Here is a 25471-nt window from a genome sequence, read left to right on the forward strand (position 1 = left end):
GAGCAGTTCTCCCACTTGCTGTTGGGTGGCACTGTGTGGCTCTGCTCCAAAGCTGTTCCACTCAAGAAGTAATACGTGGAGCCGCTTATAAATGCCACCCACACACGCTGATGCCAGTTCCTTTCTTTTTATGTCTTAAGACGTGGATCCAGAGCTTCTCCTTAGTCTTGATAGCATCTTTTTTTCAAACTGTTACCATTGTGCAAGGCAAAATGTCACCTCAGTCCCCGCACACCCAAAAAAAACAACAGGGTTTAATCCATGCAGCAACTATCGCAAACTAGTGTCTATGATGGACCCTCACAAAGTCTCTTTGTGGTGCCTTGGGTTTGTGCACAAATCCAGGACCAGCGGCAACTGCCCAGATGAACCTGAAGGTCGTATGGAACTGTGAGACCAAACTCCATATCACCAAACAATAGAAGACTCCACTCCACAACGAGTTGAAGTCGAAAGGAAGGCCCTGTTCACACTTCCGAAGTCGTTCTTGCAATAGTCATTGAGGTCTCAATTTTCAAGTCAAAGAAAAAGCACAGGAAATCAAAGCTGAAACCCTCCCTTTCCCGCCACTCTGGAACTTCAGGTAGGATGCAAGAGTATCAACACGCCTTCTAGTCTTGCTCCCTATCTCCATTGGAGGTGATTCCTAGTTTGGTCCTGATGCACCCTGAATTTCCAGGTCCGTTGGCGTTGTTACAGCAAGTTCAGGCCTTCAGGGTGGACAATGTGCATATATTTAGCATTTTACCAGCTCCCTTTAGTGCAGTTTTGGGCCCCAAGGATCCGCAGCATCCTCCAGTTTGACGTCCGCTGGCTGGTCCGTCTTCAGCGCCACCTGTGCCCCTTGGATCCGCAGATGGTTCAACATCAGATCCGGTACAGGCTTTGATTTTGGAACCATCCTCCGCACCAGGCAAGGATGTACAGCCCATAGTGCTATTTGAATGCATGCTGAATCCACACACTACCTGATCCAAAGAGGCGCCTAGCGTCGACTTGCACTGGCATCCCCTCTGATTCCGATACTGTGCCATTACCACGTGGGATAACCTTCACACCAGGGGTCTACAACCTTTCCCACATTGAGCGCTACTTGTGATAATTGAAAACCATTGTGAGCTACTGCCTAATATCGAATTTATTAAATGTACACAGAGACCACATAACTTCAACACTGGCCCTAGAACACTCCAGTCCTGCTGCAGGAAGAATCCAGCATTCATGGCAAAGGTTCTGTATATCAAAATGTTTACATTTAGGGTCTCTTTGGATCAGTTTCGTCCTTTTGCTTTTGAGACAATGAAAGGGACCGAGAGAGACGGAGAAAGAGAGAGAGTGTGAAAAATCAAGGAGGGGGAGTGTGAAGAGGAAGAAGAAAGACAAAGGAAAACATGATAGAAAAAGCGAAAAATAAAGCAAAAAGCAGAGAAAAACAGGGAAAGAAAGGTCAAAGGAAAAAGGAAGAATACAGAAAAGAATAATAAACAGAGTAAAGAGCAAAAGAAAGAAAGCAGAAGGAAGAAAGAGAAATTAAGAAGAACATGAAAGGAAGAAACAGTAAAAAGAACAGAAAGAAAATGACAAAGGAAAAAGAAAAAATAGCACAACAGAGAAAGACAAAAAGAAAGCAAAAGAGAGAAAAAGGTCGAAAATAAGGAAAGGAAAAATTAGAAAGGGTAATAAGGAGTAGAAGAAAGAAACAAAGAGAATAGAACTCTGATAGAGGAGAAGAGGAGGAGGAGAGGAGAAGAAAGGGAAAATACAATAACTAAGTAGATCAAGAAAAGGAGAAATAATAGGAAAGGTGAAGACAGAAAAAGAAAGTAAGAGTAAGAGTAAAGAAGAGGAAACAGCAGGGAAAGAAATAGGATAAAAGAAAGGAAATGGAGAAAGAGATGGATCAAGATAGGAGGCAGGAAGGAAAATATGCACAAGGAAGAAAGACAGGGGAGGAAAAAGAATGAAAGAAGTGAAGGAAAGAAGCAAAGAAAAAAGAATGAAAGAGAAGAAAACAAAAAGTAACCAAGAAAAGAAGCAGAGAGGAAAAGTAGAGGTAGGAAGAGGGAAAAAAGAAACATTAGGGTAAATAGTAAGCGTAAAGTAAAGATAAGATGAAAAAAGGAGGCGGTAGAAACTGGAAGAGAATGCACAAAAAGAGAGACAGAAGTAGGGAAAGAAAGAAAGATAAGATAAATTGAGAAAGGGCAGAAAGACATGAAAGCAAGTAAAAAAGAAAGACAAGGAGAGGCAAGAAAGTAATCAGAAAAAGGACATTTTATTTTTCAAAAGATGATAGGCTGAATCGTCCAGCACTGTCAGCTTTCGAGCCCTCAAAGAGCTGGTAACCATGTAGATTGCTTACTTGTGGGCATATGTACATGCTCCAGAATGATGGCAGGCAATTATCACAATGGAAGCTACCCAGTGGCAGCCAGTGAACTACTGGTAACTTCCGATCGACCTTTTGATGAGCTTAGCACAGATTCAGACAACGATGAATGATGATGGGTACAACTATGTTCCCTAGATATAACAAGGAAAACTGGTATGAAGAGCTTCATAATGCCAGTGTGCTGAATACTTTACACCTGACACTGACCATGGATTCCTCCCAGGTCATGCTGTGGAGGAGAGAGCCTCTTTCAATGTGGCCTTGAGAAGAGCAGTTGAAGTTTTGGATTTATAGCTACCAACCATGGAAGTAGCAATGACGAAAGTCTTGCAATCTGGTCAGGCTCCCACAAAACCACCATTTACCATTTAATGAGACCCTTACAGACACTCTTTGAGCCTTATTCATACCAGGCTGTTAACAGGCAAGTTGCTCATTGCCATCACCTTGCCCCTAGGGCCCACTGCCTTTCGTACTCAGCCTTTGATGCCGTAGAAGCTGGAGCTACAGGCGTCCACCAGTAAAGTTAATTCCAAAACCTTCCCTACCACTTTGCATCAAACCACATTTGGTAAACAGATTTGTTTCCTCAACAAACCTTGCTCTGAGATAAGTAAATGCCAGCTGCCTTCTCATCTTCTGCTCTCATGCACTTCAGTACACAATGGCAGAAATTTTAAAGGCCATTCTGGCAGACCTTCAGTTGCCCCTTACTCAGGCTATTCAGGACGCCGCGATGTGGCTACATTTTTAATCTGATCTGGACTTGACACAAATGATTGGGACGTGCCATCGGAATCAGTGTGGCTCTACTGCACCCCCCTTAGATGAGGTCTACAGTCTTCTGCAGGGATGTCCAGGCATCCTTAATGGAGATGTCATTTGACGGCTTTTGCCTTTGTGGCACCAAAGCGGACTCACCCTTGAACAGTTTCAAGGAGAGGAGAGCTACAGCATGTTCTTTAGACTTTTCTACTCCCACAATTGTACCCATTACTGGAAAATTGTTTGAAGTTGTTTTGTTTGTTCTGCCCCAGATCAGCGAGAATTTGCTTTGGGCACTGCTAATGCTTTTTAGGTCGAGCGTAGCGAAGGGACCTCGTGTATACTTTTAGTATACTTTTGTAAATGTGGGAGGTGCACACGCTGGGACTGGGGAGGTGCACGCGCTTTCCGTCGTGGCTCTCGGATTTGACCTCGTGAGCGCGCATGTGTGTGTGTGAGCGCGACTCTGCCATGCGCTTAGGAAAACGAAACCTAAGAGCCGCGCGACGTGAGCTGTCTACGGTAGAAGCTCACGCGCGCGGCTCTTAGGTTTCGTTTTCACTGGTTTGTTTGGGTTAAAGATCTTTTAGCCTTATAAGCATCTCTCTCCTTCAGCTTGTTAAGGTAAACTTACAATACTTCTCAATTGTGTGTCTCCATTTAATATAAAAGCTTTTTCTTGTTCATCGAGTATTTGTGTTTATGGCTGCTTCATTTTAAACACGATTGTGCAAGCTGCTACATAGCAGAGGACTTTGATGCGTGTCCGGTTCTGCTGGCACGAAATCCCGCGGTCCCGGGGAAAATCACTTTATCACAGTTTCGAGGTTTCAGTGAGCGCTGAAAATAAATCAGTCCCAGTAACTGCAACGTCGCCCAGAACACACTGACGCCGGTTTCATCCACTAGTCTCTGCCTGTTTTCTCACTGCGCAGCAGCTCCTCTGTTTACATGCTGCGTCCTTTCTTGGCAAAGGGTCCCAAGCCGTGCATCGAAAGGCTTCGCTTCGGGCCATGAATGCAGCCAGTCTTCTGCAGCTTCACCTCCGATGTTTTCCTGCTTTCCACCGGAGCGATGCTGCACTGATTAATGTATAATGTGAATAAATCTCTGCTCTGCTGTCTGAAAGCCTGTGCATGTTATATGTTTGTATCCTGTTGCATAGAATATTCCTGTGATTGCTTAGGTTGTAAGATTTGTGTACACTAAGTCATAGGGGTTGTCGTCTGAAACTTATCTGTAGATTCAGTGAAATCTGATGGATACTTTAGTTATATGTCTGTGTGTCTAAAAATCTCTGTAACGGATAGTTTTCTCTCGATGATCTTTGAGCCTGTAAGATCTGTTACCTGACGGAAGCCAGCTGTTTACCTAAGATAGCATCGGTGTCTGAACTTTTTATATGACATTTTTGGAACCAGGGCGATGGGTTTGTTCTTTAAAGATGAAGCTTCAACTAACGCCCCCCACCCCATCTTCTAGTCCGGAAGTGTTGACTACTGTCTGAAATGGTGCAATGCATGGCTCGTCTGCAATTCGGAGGCAGTATAACCATACGTACATACATTATATATTTACACACATCAACAATGAGGTCCGTATCAAAGTAACCATGCGCAGCTTGAACATACATACCACTGCAATCAAGAAAACACCAGCATTGCATGTTCTAAGTGTAAGGACTGCAGTGGTATGCGATGATCGTCACAGCATATATAGATACATCAATAAAGGTTAGTGGCTTAAAATTAGTTACACAATACATTTGATAATAATAACATTCATTATTAACAAAAGTCAAGATACAATTTAGTTTGAACTGTTTTCTGTATAAATGGTTAGTATGTCTCACGCCTTTGTGTCTTCATAAATAGTCACTATTTCTCTTGACTTTGTATAGCTGAATGGGCTAATGCACCTACCGAGATAGCTGTGTAAATTATATGTCACTGGTTGTACTTTCGAAAGGGACAGCACAGCCTTTCATGCCCCCAACGTTGGTAAAAGAAGCATCGCTGAGTTTGAGTAACATCTTATATTTTAAAGGGCCAGGAAACATTATATTTTGTGTGGAGTGCGTCATTGAAAGGTTCAGAAGCTCTCTTGCATGATAGAATTGTTCTTGTCTTTTGCCCTTGTTTTGGACAGCTGGCTCAGTGGGTAACAGTGCATGCTGCAGACATGTGTGCGTGAAGTGCCTGTGGGAGGTACAAATCTAGGTAGGAACTACGCAGCCTCCTGCTCTTTGGAAGTGGATGAAAGGAATACTGTTGCGTTTGGTGACACTGACGTAGAATATTGAAAGGCAAGGGATAATTTTAGTGCGATTTATAAAAGCCAGTATGAATGATTTTGTGTAAACGTGAGGTGACACGTTTGAGTCCCGGCAGGGACGACTCAGCCTTTCATCGTTAATACAACACATATTGCATTACAAATGCTATAGGTGTCACATTTGTGAAAGTTAAAACTATGGGCATTGTAAATGACAAAGCTATTACTTTAGCTATTACTATAGCTATTTTCACAACCAACACATAAATAAAAAAAATGTAATTCACAATACCAATGGCTCAAACTTTCCTAATGCGAGACCTATTGCATTGCAAATGCTTGTTATGTAGAGGTTCCCGGTGCAGGCTTCATTGTTTAAATCACCTTTCTGATGAGATTTTAGAAAGGTTTGAAATATTTGTTTCCTCAAAAGTCAAAACCCTTTGTGATGCCTCAGTGGGACTTTATTTTAGTCCTCACTTCCTTAAAGTGCACCCCCTTTGAGTCACTGCACAAATGTTCCTTGAGGCATCTGACTTTGTAATCTTTCTTATTGCCATAACACTGGTCAGACGTGTCAGTGAGCTTCAGACTCTTCATGTTAATCCACTTTATACCTCCTTCTTCCCATATAAGTTGTTTTTTGAGGATGCAACCTTCATTTCTTCTGAAAGTAGTTATGGCTTTTTGTTATGTCGGGCTGGCTCTCACCTTTCCATCACTCTTTGTTTTGCTTCATCCCTCTAGAGAGGAAAAGTGACTCCGTTGCTTTTTGGACACTAAAAGAACGATGAGCCCCTATATCGATTGTACTAAGTAATATCAAGCAGTACTTTTGCATTGTTTGTTCTACAATTTTTGAGTGATCTTCTGATCTACTTCCATTATCTTTTTACTGCAGTTTGAATCTTTTTTAAGATGATGAGTATATGGGGGAAAGTTATGATTAGAAGAACAAGTTACTTTCCTTTAACAACTGTCTTTCTAGCAGATATGATCTTCCTCCCACAGATCCATCATCACCCTCTCATCTCCGGTCTTAGTTAGGGTGGCTAAATTACATTACTTATAAAACCTTTTTAAACTTTGTTCAGATTTGTCATCCTTTGGCCTCTGTAATGTGGGAAATGTATACCGAATCTAAGATATGAGGTTCTGCTGCTCCTGTGTACATGATGATGAGACCATCTCTTAGCTTCTCTCATCTTTTCTTCCACCACTGGCTCCCACTTCTTTTCCTCTACTATCCTTTGATTGTCTTCACTTTTTTGACACCATCCTCCTCTGCTCCTTACTTTCCTGGTTGTGCTGGACATAGAAAAAAGACTACTGCAGTCATTTTTGTTTCCCTTTAGCATGTTACTTTTTTTGTATTTGTACTAATTCTACTTTGAGGAATTTTAAGAAGTCGTTTTTAGTGATACACCCACCACCCCCCAGCCCCTCCCTCAGAATTCCAAACGGGCTGAGATTTTTCCCCCCAATGAAAAATATTGAATTTTTTTAGTAGAAGGTATCTAGTCAGTCTTGTAATTCTCCAAAATGAGAATTCACCACTCTACATTCTTTAGACTGATATTCTCCATTTTGGTAATCTGTCACAAAGAGATATTAGTATAATCACCAGATGTGCCATTACATTTTTCATTACTGAGATTTGCTCAGTGTTGTAATGAGTTTTTAAGGAGACCTGGTCAATGTCGTCATGATTGTTGTTGTCGGTAATGTTGGCATTTGTCAAAAATTAGTGTTCTGAAATGAACACATGATGGTCTTTAAAGCATTCAATGGATGGGTATATTAACACATTTCCATTAGTACCCGTCTTCCCTTTATCTTACTCCCTTCTTTGACTGATGCTGCGTCTTGTCTTATACTTTCCTCCATGCTGCTTCCTATCGCTTTTCCCACTTCTCTCTTCTTAGGTTCTCGCTTTTGCATCTGGGTGGCAAATTACAGAGGTCACTCCCTCTTGAGGCAGCATTGCTGCTTATCTGGGTTTTGACGTTCCATGGTTGGGCAATTGGTGTGAGAGGGTTAAAGGTGAAGGGGGGCAAAAGAAAGAATTAAAAATTTTCTTTTTGTGAAACAGCTCAGTGGTCTTCACAGCAGTGATACCTCATGTGAAGGGGATGGCATCTCATTCACGGTTTGGATTATCTCCTTGCTGTTCACTATGAGTCCACCTCAAATTGAGCTGATGAGCCCACTTGGGTGTCCTGTTGGGATCTTGTGCTTGTTGGTGTTCATTGGACACTGCTCGGTATCGTCCTCTTACAGGGATGTTTTTTCATCTCACATGTTCTGCTTGAAGTAGCCTATCTGCTGATGTAGTTTGTCTTTATTTTCTTTAGTTGCATCAACGCTCGCCTGTTATTGATGTTGTGTAATAAATTAAGATTTGTTTTTTCAGCTGGTTGTATTTGCCTTTGTTATGCCTATATCCAGATCCATACATTCTTATATTTTTCTTGCTTCTACTTGGTCCCTAATAGTTGTCTGTTTCACTGTTTTACATTGGCTCCTCACATTCCTTGCTGCTTCTGATACATCCCAATATAATTGAGACAATAAAATACCAATAATGTGTGGAGCTCCATTTAGCTGAGATCGCAAAACTAACTGAACTTGAACTCCTTCATTCCCACAAAAGAGCATAAGGCCCTTAAGCCTTGACACTGCTATGTCCCATATCTGACACTGTTGGAAGGTGGCCCTTAACTTGACCTGCCTCTGATGTCGGAACAACTGAAACATTAGGCTGCATAGTGCCTGGGGTCATATTATTCACTTCTTTATAAAGGTTTATTAATTTGATCATTCAGAGAAGTACCTTCAATAGAAATTGCTTCTTTGACATAAACCTACACAGATTTCTGATCCCAAGGCTATCTCTCCATTCTCACAAAACATATAGAACAAATTACTTTCAAACCGGTAACAAAGACAGCAATTTGGGAAACTCATGTGGCAAAAACCCAAAGTCCACCTGACATCCCTTCATTCAGGAAAACAAAAGATCCTAACTTCTACGCCCTGCCCTCTCCCCCACCGCCTCTGATCCTTTACCGAAGCAGGATGCACCAAATGATACTCATGCTGATGAGGACGACTTGTTCACCTCTTATAACGCTATGTTATACTTTGATTTTCCAAACCTGGGAGGGCTTGAGATACAGCTAGATTCGCCATATAGGCCACCCACAAAAGAAAGTGCCTCATTTGCACTGGTAATTCGGAGGGCCGCTGAGGTACGAGAATGAAAAATGTTCTATCTATAGTAAAAGAAAGTTTCAATTCTATTAAGGACTCGAAGGCGAGGATTAGGCTTAACTTTCCTTACTTTATTCACCAGGAGCCATTTAAAGTATGTAACTGCAACAACTACATTTCCCATTAGTCCATCTGAATTAAAAACAAATAAATCCTCCAATCAGAACAGCGTCAATTCTTTAGCTGCCTCTGTAGACGCTCTATACTACTCTTTCTTTCTGCAGCCGTAGCTGAAACCTTTCAAAATCATTTCTATTTATTTACCTCCGACAGATAATTGATGTAAGGTAACAAAAAAGCAAAGGGCAAATCCAAAGAAAACAATATCACAACACAATAGTCCAATGTTCAGCAAATTGAAAAGACACAATTCCTCCATAATATTTAGTGAAACATAATCATGATGTGTATCTAAACCACAGGCAATACAATAATCCTAGGCTAGGAAGATTGAGACCAATCAAATAAGGGTGGGCTAATCCTCGCCTCCTAGTCCTTAATAGAATTGAAACTTCCCTTTATGATAGCTTCGAATTTTTTCAGTGCGTCAGGACCGAAGGCGAGGATTAGGCTAGTTTTAAGCTTTTCCACCACTAGAGATGTCAGATGTGTAACTGGTTGAAAATAAAACCTTTTAAAAGTAGAGTCCGAGGACCAATCTGCTGCATTAAAGATGTCCTCCAAACGAGCTCCTAAGGAGAAAGCTTTAGAAGCCATAGCCCCCCATACAGAATGAGCTCCAAACTTAGAAATGTCAATTCCAGCTTCATGCAAAATCCATCTGAGCCATCTGGCAATGGAGGGAAAGAAACAGCTTTCTGAGGCTTTGTAAGCGCAATAAACATGTGCTGTTCGCTCAGAGGGCGATTAACTTCTGTCTGGGTTTTAACCACACACAACTTTGGAACATCGGGGAAAGCTGGGTATTCCACAATCCTAGAATTGCATTTCATATGTCTAGGAATTTGAAAAACCACCCCTTCTGTGGTAAATACTGTGTTAAGTCCAGTACTCTCACATCTGACACTCTTTGACAGGGAATCAAACATAACAGGGTAGCAAGTTTCGCCGATATCTATTTTAAAAAAAAGATATTTATTAAAGGGCCAGGATTAAAAAATGTGAAGGACTTTATTGGCGTCCCACAGGTGAGAATATCTGGGTTCTGGAGGAATAGACAACCTACTACCTCTGAAAAGTGTACAAACAAGGGGCTGCTCTCCTACTGGAAATTCAAAATACAGACAACATCTGGCCCCACGGGATCAAGTTGCCATTGATGACACACCAACTGAGCCATTGCGACCAGGCAGAGCAATATGTCTTTTGTGGGCTATTTGCCCAGGCTCTTGTGAGCAAGGCTGCAGCCTTTGAAGAATTTCCCGAGACTTTCCATTGTTACATGTAATCTGCCATGCCATGAGAGTCAGTGAAAGTACCAATCTGAAAGAAGCAGGTTAGTATTAGATTCCTTACCTTAGAATAACCCCAGGCGTCAGACTGGATCCGGAAATTTTTGTGTAGCAGTACCCTTGCGCGTCGGTAGGCGTCGTCTGCGGCTCCGCGTCCATCGTCGGCATCGTGGGCGCCGTGATGACGTTGTCGGAGTACTTAAACGCCGCCTCCGCGTGCTGACGTCAGTTCTTCTTTTTTCGCGCCAGCAGCACAGATCCGGAAAAAGTGGTACCTTAGTCATTTTTTTACTAAACTTTTTACGATCCGTTTTGATAATTTTTCGAGTCTTCGACTCTGAACGGTGCCGCTAGGGATTCCAGGCTTTAAACCCTGTGAGGACTGCGACAGACTGATGTCTGTCACCGACCCTCACCGTCTGTGTCTCCACTGTCTCGGCGTCGACCGCGACGACAAGACCTGCTCAGACTGCCGGGCCATGACTTAGAAAGCTAGGCGGGAGCGGTCCCGCAAGCGTCTCGAACTCCGGCAGTCGGCCCCGCGCCGTGAGAGGTCCTGGTCCGGACGGAGGTCGAGGGACCGGTCGCGGGGTCGGAGCCATCAAAGCTCCGGGAGTCGACATCACTCCTCAGGTTCGAAGTCGTCAGGTAAGCACAAGAAGTCGAAGAAACGTCATTGCTCTTCCGACTCCCCCCCGACGCTCGCGCGACGCGGCCGGGGGTTTGGGTGACACCGCCCACGCGGCTCCGCCGGAGTCGCGGGCGTCGCGGCCTGCCCCATACCTTCCGGTCCCTGGGCAGCACGCGACGCCGGAGGAGATCGAGTGCTTCCTCGTGGCCATGAGGTCCCTCACTCCTCCTGCGGGCTCCGCGGCGACTTCGGGCCCAGCGGACCCATCTAGGGGCCCTAGCGGGTCGGGGGCTTCGTCCCCGACGCTGGCGGGTGCTTCGGCTCCGACGCCACCGGCCCCTTCGGGCCCGGCGCCGCAGGGCCCCGCTGGATCCGGGTCGTCGCCGGTTGACCTGACGGCCTCACCGGCGCAGGTCCCTCAGGTGCAACCTACAGTGTGGTGTTGAAGCGGGCGGCCAAGGCCTTGGCCCTTGAGCTCCCCGTCGCGGCCTCACTGAGGTCTTTAAACTGCAGTCATGCTCGGCTGAGCCTCTGCTGCCGTTTAATGAGGCCTTGACTGACGTTCTTTTGGGCACTTGGTCCAGGCCCGCTACAGGTTTGCCTGTAGATAGGAACGTGGCCAGACGCCACCGCCCGTCCCCGGGCGACCCATGTTTCCTGTACACCCACCCCACCCCGAGAGCCTGGTCATCCAGGCTTCAAATTCCCAGTCCGCATTCCCGTCGGCTCCGCCAGACAGGGAATCCAAGAGGTATGAGCAGTACGGCAAGAAGGTATTCTCCTCCCTGAGTCTGGGACTGCGGTCTTCCAACACCGCATGCCTCTTGGGCCGCTACACCCACTCTCTGTGGGACACGGTCGCGGAAGTGCTGCCAGAATGCCTGAAGGCATATCTTCCCCTCTGTCCGGGGGAGTGTAGTGCAGGTGTTCACGGACAACATCACTGCCATGTGGTACTGCAATAAACAAGGCGGGGTGGGGTCGTGGACTCTTTGCCAGGAGGCTCCGCGCCTCTGGCAGTGGCTGGAACATCAGGGCGTGACCCTGGTGGTTCAACACCTGGCAGGTTATCTGAATGCCAGGGCAGACGAGCTCAGCCGTCGGTGCATGATGGATCACGAATGGCGTCTAAACTCGGACGTGGCGCAAGGCCTCTTTCAGCAGTGGGAGAGCCTTGGTTAGATCTATTCGCCACCGAAGAGAACACGCAATGTCATCAGTTCTGCGCGTTGGAATTTCCAAGGCGGCACTCGCTCGGAGACGCTTTTCGTCGCAAGTGGAGTTGCAGTCTGTTGTACTCCTTTCCGCCTATACCACTTCTGCCCAGAGTGCTGAAGAAGATCAAACGCGACCGGGCCCAAGTCATCCTTGTGGCTCCGGACTGGGCACGAAGGTACTGGTATCCCGAGCTACTCGGTATGTCAGTCGATCCCCCGGTTCGTCTGCCTCTTCAGGAGGACCTTCTGTCGCAGCAGCAGGGGACGGTCCTCCACCTGAACCTGTCCAGTCTCCACCTCCATGCTTGGAAATTGAGCGGCGACAATTGAGGCCATTTGACTTGCCTCCTGAAGTCTGTATTGTCATTCTGGCAGCCAGGCGTCCCTCCACAAAGTCGGTAAAAGCCTGCAGGCGGAACAAATTTGTGGCATGGTGCACAGCAAAGGCTGTGGATCCTCTCTCTGCCCCTCTTTCTGAGGTTCTTCTCTTCCTTCTTTCTCTTGCCCAGCAGGGCTCTGCTCTGGGCACTATCAAGGGCTACCTTTCTGCCCTTTCAGCCTTTCTGAGGCTGCCCGATCAACCTTCTTTGTTCAGGTCCCCTATTGTAACTCGTTTTCTGAAGGGCATCACACACGTTTCCTCCTGTTCCGTTTGTGATGCCTCAGTGGGACTTTAACCTTGTCCATACCTTTCTGATGTGCGCTCCCTTTGAGCCACTTCACAACTGTCCTCTCCGCCTTCTTACTTTGAAGACTGCTTTCCTGGTTGCCATCACCTCTGCCAGGAGAGTGAGTGAGCTCCAGGCTCTTTCATCCAAACCACCTTTCCTTTCTGTCCATCCGGACAAGGTTGTGTTGCGGACTAGACCCTCTTTCCTGCCCAAGGTTGTCACGGCCTTCCATATCGGGCAGTCTATCACTGTAGGAGAGTAGGGTCTGCAATCCTATGATCACCCAGATTTTTGCTTTTTGCTTCACTGGTTTACGACTTTCCCTGGCTGTGGGCCTGCTAATCAGACCCACAGCCTAGCTGTTCTCTCTAATCCAAATTGTACCCAGGTACTGAATTGGCACTGGGCCCTCTCAAGTCCCTGTACCCAGGGCTGAGGTGCACCCAGAAGTCTCCCAGGGGCTGCAGCATGTATTATGCCACCCCTGGACTGACTAACTAAATCTGACACAACTGGCTGCACGACAGCTGGGGCAAGGTGGTGTAATCACCCTTTGCTTTAGATATAGTATTCCTCTATCTAAACCTAAATGGACACACAGATCTCCTATCAGTCACTCCTATGGCAGGCCTTAACAATCCTGAAGGCAGAGTGCTTGGAATCGTGTGAGATAGTGCTCTGGCATGAGCTGAGCCTGTCTGCGGCTTTCGGGATCCATCCCTTAGCCGTTTCCATGATATCGCATACCATATACTCTTAAGTGCATTATAATCCTCGCGGTTATATGCCAACTCTGGTATCGCTTTATCAAAACATGTCGAGTAAGGTGTCATACGAATTGGAATACTAACCCCTCGCCAATTCTGGCGACGGGGTTAGCATTCCACCCTTCTAGAGGGACACGACATGGATGTAACCTGTAACCCCGGTTAAAGTCAAACAGAGCCTTAGCTCCACAAAATGGATGCTGCCACCGAGACACAAGTCTGCCCTCCTGCTGCTGGGAGTCCTCCCAGAGCAGGAGGCAAGGACAAAGGGTTTCCTGCCAGGGGCGGTGCTAGCACCGTCCCAGACAGGATTTTGTGTATCCTAGGTAGGCAGGGCTTCAGAGGAAGGTGACTGCAAGTGGCACCCCGGTGCCCACTGTGCAAAGGCCGGCTGAAACCAGTTCCAGGGGCACTCCAGCCCCTGGCCTGGGGAAAGCCCGCCAAAGGAGAGGGGTGTAACCACCCCCCTCCTAGTCCCACCCATAGGGCAGGACTTAGTCGCGTGCCAGCCCCTTTTTGCAGGATAAAGGTAGGACCTGGCCCCCTTCCAAATCAGATCATCTTTGAATCCTGAAACTACTTTCTTCAAGAAGGAACTCAAGACTCTTCCTAAGATTTCTCCCTTGTGACTATTTATTTATTTATTTATCGATTTATTAAGCGCAGTTGCTGCCCAGGGGCGTCCAAGCGCTGAGTTTAGACAGAGACGTGACGGAACACAGGAGGAACTAAAAGGGCTTCCTGAATAGTATGGTTTTCAGTTTCCTGCGAAAAGGGAGTAGGTCGGGTGTGGATCGAAGATCAAGGGGGAGTGCATTCCACAACTTGGCGGCGTTCAGTGAGAACATCCTGCCCCCCGACCTAGCTCTCTTTACTCTGGGTACCACTGCCAGAAAAGCACCGGAAGACCGGAGGTTCCTGTTAGGGTGGTAAGGGGTGACAAGGCTGGTGTTGATTGCTGATCCAGTCTTCCAAAAAGCTCGATGTGTGATGCACAGAGCCTTGAAAGCCACTCTCTGTCTCACAGGTAACCAATGTAGGCTTTTCAGTCCCTGTCTGACGGACTGTGACCGTGGAATTTGGAGTATGGTACGTGCTGCGCAATTTTGTACCACCTGCAGCTTTCGAAGAGTCATCTCAGGCGCCCCCACTAAGGAGTAGTCACCCTGCAGCAGCAGGCACCAACCAAGCATCGCGGTTTGTTGCCAGTCTCTCCTTCGGATCAAGACTGCTCCAGCACGACGAGAACCGGCTTCCCTGGCACCTCTGACCTCAACCTACATCATCAGCCCAGCTGTGATCCGTGGGTGTGACGAGACCTCGAGGGACCGGCCATCTTCAGAACTGCCCGACGCTTGTCCAGCACGACGCCTGAGTGACCCTCGACTGAGTGCCTTGGGGTAAGAGAAGCCCCGACCCTGAGCAGCTCCAGCACCGAAGTCCAGCCCCCCTGCATCCACGAGATCGGCGTGGGGCCCTTCTGCTTTTTGCTGCTCACCGCGTTGTCCAGGTCGCTGCCCGTTGGCTAGTGGCCCCCTCACGACGCTCCACGACAACTAACACTGCTGGTCTGGTTGCTCCAGACTAGCCCGTGCTCCCCTCCAAAAGAGGAGCACCCTGGACCCTCCTGGTCCACTCAAGACGCCATTTTAGGTCCACCGCGTGGGCCTTGCATTTGCCAAGACTTGTTGCCCAATCCTGGGTCCAGCGACGTCGACAGCAAGAACCTTCGTGGGACAGCTCGCACCTCCATCCTGGTCGCCGACAACGCCTCCTGGTCCGAGAGACTGCAGAGCCCAGCAGCGCCCACTCACCTGACTGCGGTGACTTCGCCCGGTGCCATCCTGGTGCCCACTTAATCACTGGCTAGTGATTCAGAACGTGGTCCCCTCTGCTTTCAGGTTTTCTTCTTCCCTGATCCAGGCTTGGATCTCTTCGAACTTTTCTTCACTGGCCGCCTGCCAGCAACTTCTTCTTCAGGCTCCTGGTCCGTCAACGTGGGTTTCCGACGCAACTTGAACCCTATGCAGCCGCAGCCCCTGGGCTAGGTAAATCCAGCACTCCGGTGCCCCAGCATAGTCCAACACTCCAAGTGTTCGGATCCACTCCCGTTTTCGTCCCAGCTAGTCGGGTTCGCCCGAGAACAGTAACTTTGTGAATTCTAGCTTCCATAGACTTTTTCCCGCCTTACGCGTGAGAGTTCCCACTCTGCACGTGGCGTCCCTAGGCCTCCTGCTCCTAACCTGAGTGTTCAGTATTGTAGGCCTAGCGTTTCTAAAGCCTCTGAGAATCGTTACTTACCTGCTAGTAATTCGCATTCCACTTTTGTAGTATATGGTTTTTCGTGCCCCTAGGGCAATTGTGTAAATTGTGCGACTTAAAGTATTTTCGTAAGAGTTTTGTTGTGTGCTTAGCTCCCTGACTCATAAAGAGTTCAGGGTAGACTTGTTATAAATAAATACACTTTATTTTCATAACAACTTGTGTGGTGTCCTTTCACTGGGTGTTCAAGGGGTAATGTGATGGTAAAACAGCTGGCTTAACACGCCCTCTAGAGTCTTAGCCTTAGACTGCTCGTATCCATGCTACTAGGATAGCTGGTCTATAAGGTTGACTTACAACCAATCATCAATAAGGGTTGTTTGGACTGATACATAGTGATCACTAGAATAGTGAGCACTGCATATCAGGCCAACTTCTCACAATCACCTTGCCCACTTTCTTTCCGCCACCGCATTCCTCAAAAGAGGAAGAGGGGCTCCACCCTCTGGACCCAAAATGTGCGCTGCCGTTCTATCTAGATCGCACACGCCAGTTCCGGTTGGATGACCAACTCCTTGTTGGTTACGTGGGCGCAAAGAAGGGACGGGTGGTGCACAAGAGGACCATCTCTCTGTGGGTCGTCTTGTGTATCAAGGTCTGTTACTCCTTGGCGAAGAAGGAGCCTCCTGTTGGGCTGAAGGCCCATTCCACTCGGGCCACGGCGGCTACTACTGCCCTGGGCCGGGTAGTCCCCTTGCAGGACATCTGTCAGGCAGCTACGTGGGCCTCGCTGCACACGTTCGCACGACGCTACTGCCTGGATAGCCAAGTCCGGAGGGATGGCTTCTTTAGCAGTTTCGTCCTCCAGGACTTTCTGGTGTGATTATTGGTTCGCAGACCCACCACCGGGGTTGGTATTGATGGGGTATCTATTCTAAGGTAAAGAATCTAATACTAACCTGTTTCTTTCAGATGAACAAGTTACTTACCTTCGGTAACGATATATCTGTAAGAAACAGTAGTTAGTATTAGATTCCTTACCGCCCCACCCATCCTCCCCGTTCTGCGAACTGATATCTAGGGTTAAGGTCACCCCCTTTCAGGGCCCTAGTTTCAATCACACCAGTGTTGGTTTTTAACATGGCTCTGCGCTTCTGGCGCGGAAAAGCTGTCTAAGAACTGACGTCAGCATGCGGAGGCGGCGTCTAAGTACTCCGACGACGTCATCACGGCACCCACGACGACGCCGACGGACGCGGAGCCGCAGACGACGCCTACCGACGCGCAAGGGTACTGCTACGCAAAAATTTCCGGATCCAGTCTGACGCCTGGGGTTATTCTAAGGTAAGGAATCTAATACTAACTACTGTTTCTTACAGATATATCGTTACCGAGGGTAAGTAACTTGCTCGATAGTGAGGATTCCCTTGGGGGATCCTGAAGGAGATCAGGAAAGAGGTATCGGAAAATTCCAAGAAAGTACCATCAGAACTGGAGACCAAGCTTAAGATCTCCATAATGGGTGATCCGGCCCAAGTCAGCGCTCCGTTGACGTACCTGATTGGACTGCTGCATAATCATTTCAAACTGAGGAAAGGCATATCCCTTCTCCGTGCTTCAGTCTTGGAGAAAAGCATCGGTTGATACCGCATAGGGATCCATTCTCCAACTGAGTACCTCTCCAACTGGTGATCCAGTCGCAAGGCAAACAGGTCGATTGTGAAAGGACCCCACTTCGGTTGGAGAGCCTGAAACACCCTCGGGTGGCATTTCCAAAGACTGGTGTCCTGCCAATGGCAAGAGTACCAGTCCGCCACCTGATTGTACTGACTCTGAAGATATTCCATCGAGAGGGCAATGTGATTGGTCAGGCAATAATTCCACAGGGCTCAGGCCAGATCCAACAGCGCGCTTCATCTTGTGCCCCCGAGGTAATTGACGTACCGAATTGTGGCTACATTGTCCATCTTTAAAAGGACACAGAAATGAGCCTTGTCTTTGGTCCAACACTTCACCGCAAAAGAACCCGCCATTAATTCCAGGCAGTTTATGTTAAGGCTTTGTTCGATGGATGACCATTTCCTCCTGTAGAAACATCCCTGCAGCGAGCTCCCAAACCACTGGCATCCGATTCCATGACCAGGTCGGGTTGGGATCTGAAGATTGCCCGGCCATTCTATGCACCATATGGGATATCCATCATTGCAGTTCTTCCTTCGCTTCCTCTAATAGGGGAATGGATTGGTAGTAGGTGAGTTCTGGGCGTGGATGATAGATTTTTAGGCATTGTAACACTCTGCAGTGGAAAGGACCTGGAAAGACCACCTGAACCGACGATGAGAGCAGGCCCACCACGTGGGCTAAGTGGTGTATGCTAATCGAAGACTTGGACAGAGTTCGTCTGAGTTCGTGTTAGATTTTAGTCAGTTTGTAAGAGGGAAGACTGATGGTGGCTTTGATGGAGTCCACCACAAACCCCAGGAATTGGGTGGATTAAGAGGGGGTCAAGGATGACTGGTCCTCGTTGATCACGAAACTCAGAGACTCCAGCAGATCTATAGACATCTGCAGATGTAGGGAGGGATGTGTGGGGCACTGATTCAGGATTAAGATGCAGTTGAGATAGACTATTACCTGATTTCTTGAGCCCATAGGTGTTAGATCATCAGCTTTATAATGTAGGTGAAACACCACGGAGCGGATGACAGTCGGAAAGGAAGGGAGGTGAACTTGAATACCCGTGATCTCCATTGGAATTGGAGGCATCGCCTGTGGGGAGGAAAAATCTGGATTGTAAGATAGGCATCCTTGAAGTCCAGGTGGACCACCCAATCCTGAGACTTCAAGAGATCTCTGAGGAGAGGGATACCCTCCATCTTAAAATGGCGGTATATCAACTATTTGTGGACTATCTGCAGGTTCATAACCGGACGGTATCCCCATCCCTCTTCTCTATGAGAAAGAGATTGCTGAGAAACCCATGGGGATGAAGAGTGGTAAAAACAATGGCCCATTTGTTCATCAGTTAGAGAATCTCTGCATCTACTAATGCTGACTGGTCTGGAGAGAAGGTCAATGATATACGAAGAACCGGTTGAGTGGGAGAACCAGAAATTTTATCTGGAACCCCGGAACGGTTTGGAGTACCCATGCATCTGAGGTGAGGGTCCGCCAGTTATGGGAGAAGTCTCCCAACCTGCCTCCCAATCTTATTCCCCTGGAGTCTTGTACACTCACCTTGTGGGGCATTGTGCGAACCATTGGCACTTCCTCTTGTCCCTTGACATTGGGGATAAGTTCTGGTGGAGTAGAAGATGGCAAATTTTGCTGGATCCTACCACTGTCCTCTGCAATAGTCACCACCTCTGGAGGAGAGCTAGTAGGAAACACGGCCCGTCGAGCACCCTCTACCACTAGGGTGAATGTATGACATTGTTCTGCATTCTGTCCATCAGCTGTTGTTTTTGCATTTGTCACCCCGAGTGGGACGGGTATGCTCAGACGTGAGTCCCGTGCTCTCCATGCCACTGGAATCAAGCTATCTTGGCTGATGAGGGCTGAAAGCCCGAAACCGGTCCTAGGATGCTTGTTTCCAGTCCAAGGGGGACCTGGCTTGGCATTTCGGGCTGGACTGTTCCCATGGGGCACAGGGTCAAGACTGATTTGCATATGGCTGGGTTCAAACTGGAATGGCATGGTGAGCAAAAAAACGATGGATTTACGTCCAGATCTCTGTACTGGGGTGAATTTATGACATTGTTCTGCATTTTGGCCTTCAACTGTTGTTTTTGCATTTGTCACCCCGAGTTGGACGGGTATGTTCAGACGTGAGTCCAGTGCTCTCCATGCCACTGGAATCAAGCTATCCTGGCTGATGAGGGCTGAAAGCCCAAAACCGGTCCCTGGATGCTTGTTTCCAGTCCAGGAAGGACTTGGCTTGGCAGTTTGGGCTGGACTGTTCCCATGGGGCACAGGGTCAAGACTGATTTGCATATGGCTGGGTTCAAACTGGAATGGCATGGTGAGCTCAAAAAGATGGATTTTTAGGTCCAGATCTCTGTACTGGGGTGAATGTATAACATTGTTCTGCATTCTGTCCATCAATTGTTGTTTTTGCATTTGTCACCCCGAGTGGGATGGGTATGCTCAGACGTGAGTCCCATGCTCTCCATTCCGCTGGAGTCAAGCTATCCAGGCTGATGAAGGCTGATAGCCAGAAACCGGTCCTTGGATGCTTGATTCCGGTCCAGGAAAGACATGGCTTGGCAGTTCGGGCTGGACTGTTCCCATGAGGCACAGGGTCAAGGCTGATTTGCATATGGCCATTTCTGACCTGGGGTGGTGTGGAGTGCATAAAAACGATGGATGTAGGCCCAGATCTCTGTACTGGGGTGAATGTATGACTTTGTTCTGCATTTTGTCCATCAACTGTTGTTTTTGCATTTGTCACCCCGAGTTGGACGGATATGTTCAGACGTGAGTCCAGTGCTCTCCATGCCACTGGAATCAAGCTATCCTGGCTGATGAGGGCTGAAAGCCCAAAACCGGTCCCTGGATGCTTGTTTCCAGTCCAGGGAGGACTTGGCTTGGCAGTTTGGGCTGGACTGTTCCCATGGGGCACAGGGTCAAGACTGATTTGCATATGGCTGGGTTCAAACTGGAATGGCATGGTGAGCAAAAAAAGATGGATTTAGGCCCAGATCTCTATACTGGGGTGAATGTATGACATTGTTCTGCATTCTGTCCATCAACTGTTGTTTTTGCACATCTACCACAACCAGCAAAAACATGTGGCATAAAGATGCACCTAATAGAAGTCTGGGCTTTCTCCAGGGATGTGAACATATTCACAAATTTCCCTAATTCTTTAATAAATGGATCTCCAAACAGATTACCTTCAGCTGTAGAGCCTACCTCCGAAGTCAAAAGCTCCCCTAGCTTGGGGTCGATCTTGATCAATAGGGACCTACGTTGCTCAGTGGAGATTGCACAATTTGTGTTCCCCAATAGGATTATGGCCGTCTGAGGTCAATTGGACAGCACCTAAGGAGCAATCAGGGACCCGGATGCTTGCACATCCTCGGCCATGTCCAAAATCTTGGCCAGAGGTCTGGCAACATCCAGTAGTTTTGTCTTGGCAAGATCACCAAGACCTGTCTGTTCCCTTCTTGGATTCCCTCACAAACTTCGTCAAGAAGGTCCCCATCTTGTGGTTGATCCCCGGCGTGGAGGCTGCTCTGCCCTCCACAGTGGGTTTAGAGTGGTTGTATGATAGAGGCACGCATGGCTAAACTAAGCGTGTCTCTACCACCCAGCCCGAACCACAAATGCATCCTAACCACACATTCCTTTACAGCGCAATTTCGTGGTAAAGGCATGAACGGTAAAGGAGTATGAAGGGTTATATGTGGCTAAGATCGCCCCTACTGGGATCCAGCTCTGCCCCCTGACCTAAGCTACAAACCACCTCCCTGCCCTGACAACCAAAACCTTCTCACCCGGCCCACTCGCACCCAAGCCTAAAACCCTAACCTCTCATTTAAAAAACTACCCAACCCCCCAGCCCTAAAAATTACCTTGGCCTCTCCTAAGCCTAAAAACTACCCATTCCCCACCCCCTGAGGCCTAAAACCCTTCCCCTTTACAAACACTATCCCAACCCCGTGCTGTCCCTAAAACGACTTAAACCCCTTCCACTGCCCTTAGGCCTAACACCCTAACCCCTTATTAAAAAAACTACTCCGCCCCCCCCCCCCAGCCTTAAAAATTACCCCGACCCCCCCCACCAGCCCAGAAAACTACCCTGACACCCCAAACCCTGAAAACTACCCTGACCCCCAGCCCTGAAAACTACACCAACCCCCCTGCCCTAAAAACTACCCTGACCCCCACCACCCGCCCTTCTCCCCCAGCCCTGAAAATACCCATCCAACCCATACTAACCCGGCCCTGTGCTCTATTTGTTTAAAGGTAACACTTTGTCCAGATTGATGATGCCAGTGGGAATTTGAGAAATATGGGAATCGCATAACAAAATTGGGTGCAAAGATATATGTCTGACAATTAACCTTGCTGCGGTCAGAAACATCTTGATGCTGATCATTAGGAACTTGGCTGGAACATCTAACCATTCAGCCAATGGAATTTCTAAAGATCTAGTGATGGTGAAGTTTTAGTAAGTTTGGAACACCAAAGGGCTGTGAATTTGAAGATATTAAACAACTGTATGTCGGCTCTTAGAAAGGCCGTAAGATCTAGAGATTGGACCTTACAAGAACAGGAATTCTAGCAGTTCTGTTATAGTAGGGCAAGAACGTCTGCCGGTTGGGCTTTCTCTGGGCAAGAGCATCTGGAAAGTTATTTACCTGAAAAGGAACATCTGGTGGTTAGGCCTGCAAGAGGATAAATATGTGGAGGTTGAGTCTTGGGAGGATTGGAGCATCTAGACATTCAGCCTTAGGAGGTAGGAACATCCAGAGGTTGTATTTGGGAAAGCAGGATTAGAAAGTGGTGTGTGGTGTAAGGAGTTCTTGTATCCAATGTTCTCTCCTTATTGTAGACGTCTGAAACCATATGTGTTATAATTTTACCTGTTTCTTCCTATCTTTTAAATATCCTGAAAGGGCACTCGATAATGCAGGTAATGTTCAGAGGAAGACATTCCGAGTACTACTTCAGTGAAGTTATGTCCAATGCTCACACCGGATGTATACGTTTTTCAGCACCATATTTCTACTATCCCTTTAACATATCCACCTTTTGCCCTTTCTCCAGCTCTCCATGCTTTTTACTGAGGAGTGTGACAAGGTGCGTGATCTGATGCATGTCCACTCATTTAGCTACGACTTCCACCTGCGGATTGTGCACCAGTACCTCTTGGGCTCCCACATGACGTTGCGCCAGGGCTACCACCTCACCAGCTTCCTGGAGGACTTCATTGCACAGCATCCAGACATACCCAAGTTTGGACGCAATCATGTCTTTCAAGGTACAAGTTACTTATGTAATTAAAAATGTTTCACTGTTTCTTAACTATGTATTTATTCTACAAAGAATACATGTGGTTTAGCATTGCAATACCCTCTTTAATCTACAAAAGAATTGTTTTGGAGCACTTGAGTGTGTACGAAAGTCCCAGAAATTAATGTTATTTTTATTTTATTGGTGTCAACGGTGGACAACAACAACATTGCATGCCAGGTCTGTCTCACCTTCCACTCCAAGAAGACCCTCAGGTATTGATGAGAGAGACAGTGGGCCAATTAAAAACAACACTAATGCATATCACTAACTATAAGGAAATGCCTCTCTGTGCATGATCACCCCCAGGTTTTTAGACTGATGGTGCTGGTTTTTCGAGTTGCAAATGCACTGAGTCCTGCCAAAGAGGCCTCAGTGCCAGTACTCTGACCCCTTTAAAAGGTATATGTCTAATTGGCTCTCGCACAATTGGCATACATTAACTTACTTATTATTATTATAATTAAATTTCTAAAGCGCTCAGCTACCCGTAGGTTTCCCGGCGCTAAACCAAAAGGTGAGAGGGGAGAGTCGGAAGAGAACTGTTAGATGTCAAATAGCCAGGTTTTTACCTGTCTACGGAACCTAAGATAGTTAGGTTCAGTTCGTATCTGAAGGGGGAGAGAATTCCAGAGTGAGGGGGCCAGCCAAGCAAATGAGCGGCCACCCATTCTGGCTTTTTTGATTCTAGGAACTGACAATAACTTTTGATTAGAAGATCGTAGATTACGAGAGGGATGGTATGGTTGTGCCAAGGGGTTGAGATAAGAGGGGGCTAGACCAGAGTTTATTCTGTGGATGATACAGAGGGCCTTGAATTTTGTCCGATTTTCAATTCGGAGCCGGAGACTTATTAGTCCATAGTATATTTTACCAGGGTAACCTAGGGCCTGTAAGTTAAAGTGTTTCTCATGGACTGCACCACTAATTTTGCCATCACTGGTGTGACAAAGCAAAGCATGACTCCCATCCCGCAATTGCTGGCTGTCAGAGCAGTTTTCAACAGTCAACTGGTCTTTTCCATTTAAAGTCATGGCAGAGCCCAAGCCTTCCTTTTTAATATTTATTAGCCATCCCTAAGGCGGGCCTGCAGAGCACCAAGGACAGGGTATGTGGAGAAGTGTGGCTCAATCTTTAGAGCGGCAGACCCTGATGCAGAGGTCTGGCCCGGACCAGGGTTCAATTCCCGCCTCGGCGGGTCTTGGGCTCAATTTCCCCGGACCTGATAATTCTCGCCTCGTGCCTATTCTAATCTTGGGCCCCACTCTGCAACTCTGGGCAATAGTTTGCTTAATCTCCACAACGGCCCCAACAGCGCTAGGATGCCTGGCTTCACCTTGGGGGTGCCTAGGAGTGGGCACTTCACAGGGAAAGGCCAGGAAGGGTTCCACAGCGGTATGTGTACAGCGCCTTGAGACCCCTTCGGGGGTGATTCGTGCGCTATATAAGCACTACATTTACATTTACATTTACAATATATTAAAAAGATGGTCATGCGCTTTAGTAACTTTACATGTCCTGGCTGTAAAAACCCTGCCTTGTTGTTTTTACTGTGAAGAAGCTTTTCACTCCATTGGCGAATACAGGTTTACAAGCTGACAACTTAGCAGTGCTAACTTCTGAATGGGAGTACTCAAGATACTACATGATTCATTGCATTAAACCAGATTTGTTGCCCAAGTTTAATTTCATTTAACATATACAAATGGCAACTTAAAAAAGTTACCGCTTTGTTGCCCAAAGTTTACCAGTGACTGTTTAAAGTTGCACACAAACTGTTGTCCTCGAGACAGCTGTCTGCTCTTATGGAGAGATGTGTGAACTAGTCTCAGGAAGGAATTCAGAGGATGTGCTATTGGAATAGTTGTCTCCTTCTCCTGACAGGCTGGCCAAAGTGGGTGTGAGCCCAAAAGTTGAGCTTCAAAGGTGACATACTCAAGAGGGACTGCTCATTTGTTGTAGCAGACAGGCTGGCCTCTCGGACTGATAGGGGGAAGCCAAACTAGTTTTTCCATCGGTGTGTAACCCCCAACTAGCCACACCTATGGGATGGGCTAGGAAGCTCCTCACACCAAGAGAAGGGTTGTAGTGGACAAAGTGGTGCCTTATAGGCTTGCTGGGTGCACTCACAGAGAATCTTCACTAGGTGGGAGAGGACCTGGTTGCCCATTGGCTAGTAGTCGCTTAATGCCAGAGGGCAAGAAACACACATAAAAGTGGCACCTCTGGCACTCAGACCTCAGATCTCGTCTGTACTGGAGAGGACTGTTGGAGGACTGCCCAGCTGTTCCCTGTAGCCCGCAAAGAGAGGCTGCACCAAAGACCTGTTGCACATTGGGCTAGGAATGCCTGCGGTGTCCGCTCAGGAAAAAGTTGTCCCTGAGCCCCAGACAGAGAAGGTGACACTAGGGGTCAGTTGGATGGCTCCCTGTTACAGCCACAGGGCCATGAAACCTGAAGAAGCCTGGCTTTGAGAGTTGGCTGCCAAGAATGCCTGGTTGCCACTCACAGCTGAAGTGCAGCCTGGGAGACAGAGTTCCGACTTCCAGAAGTTGCACCCGAGTCTGTTGGGCCCATGAGAGTCATCAAAGGGCAGTTTGGTCACCCAGCTAGGAATTTGCTGTCAGTTAAAGGGAACCACTGTTATCGCTTTAACTGGAGACCGGTGGCAACTGTACTTCACCCAGACTTCAAGGGTCATTGACCCCTGAGCCCAAAATCACCCCCTTTGTTCATGGACCAAGTGGTGGCCACAGGCAGTCCCCCGATAGCAGCTCAGAAATCTTG

The 25471-nt window shown here is 47.4% G+C and overlaps 1 protein-coding gene across 7 annotated transcripts in view; it reads left to right on the forward strand.

Annotated features, from left to right (window-relative positions):
• Window positions 1-25471, forward strand: part of SZT2 (SZT2 subunit of KICSTOR complex) — an 804663-nt gene that overhangs the window by 732171 nt on the left and 47021 nt on the right. For all 7 annotated transcript variants that reach the window (XM_078659317.1, XM_078659363.1, XM_078659315.1 and 4 more), the window contains one exon: window positions 22439-22652. In XM_078659317.1, the coding sequence (XP_078515443.1) occupies window positions 22439-22652 (214 nt within the window). The remainder of the gene's footprint in view (window positions 1-22438; window positions 22653-25471) is intronic.

The sequence above is a fragment of the Lissotriton helveticus genome, chromosome 1_1 (genome assembly GCF_964261635.1).
Source record: "Lissotriton helveticus chromosome 1_1, aLisHel1.1, whole genome shotgun sequence".
In the NCBI taxonomy this organism is placed as follows: Eukaryota; Metazoa; Chordata; class Amphibia; order Caudata; family Salamandridae; genus Lissotriton; species Lissotriton helveticus.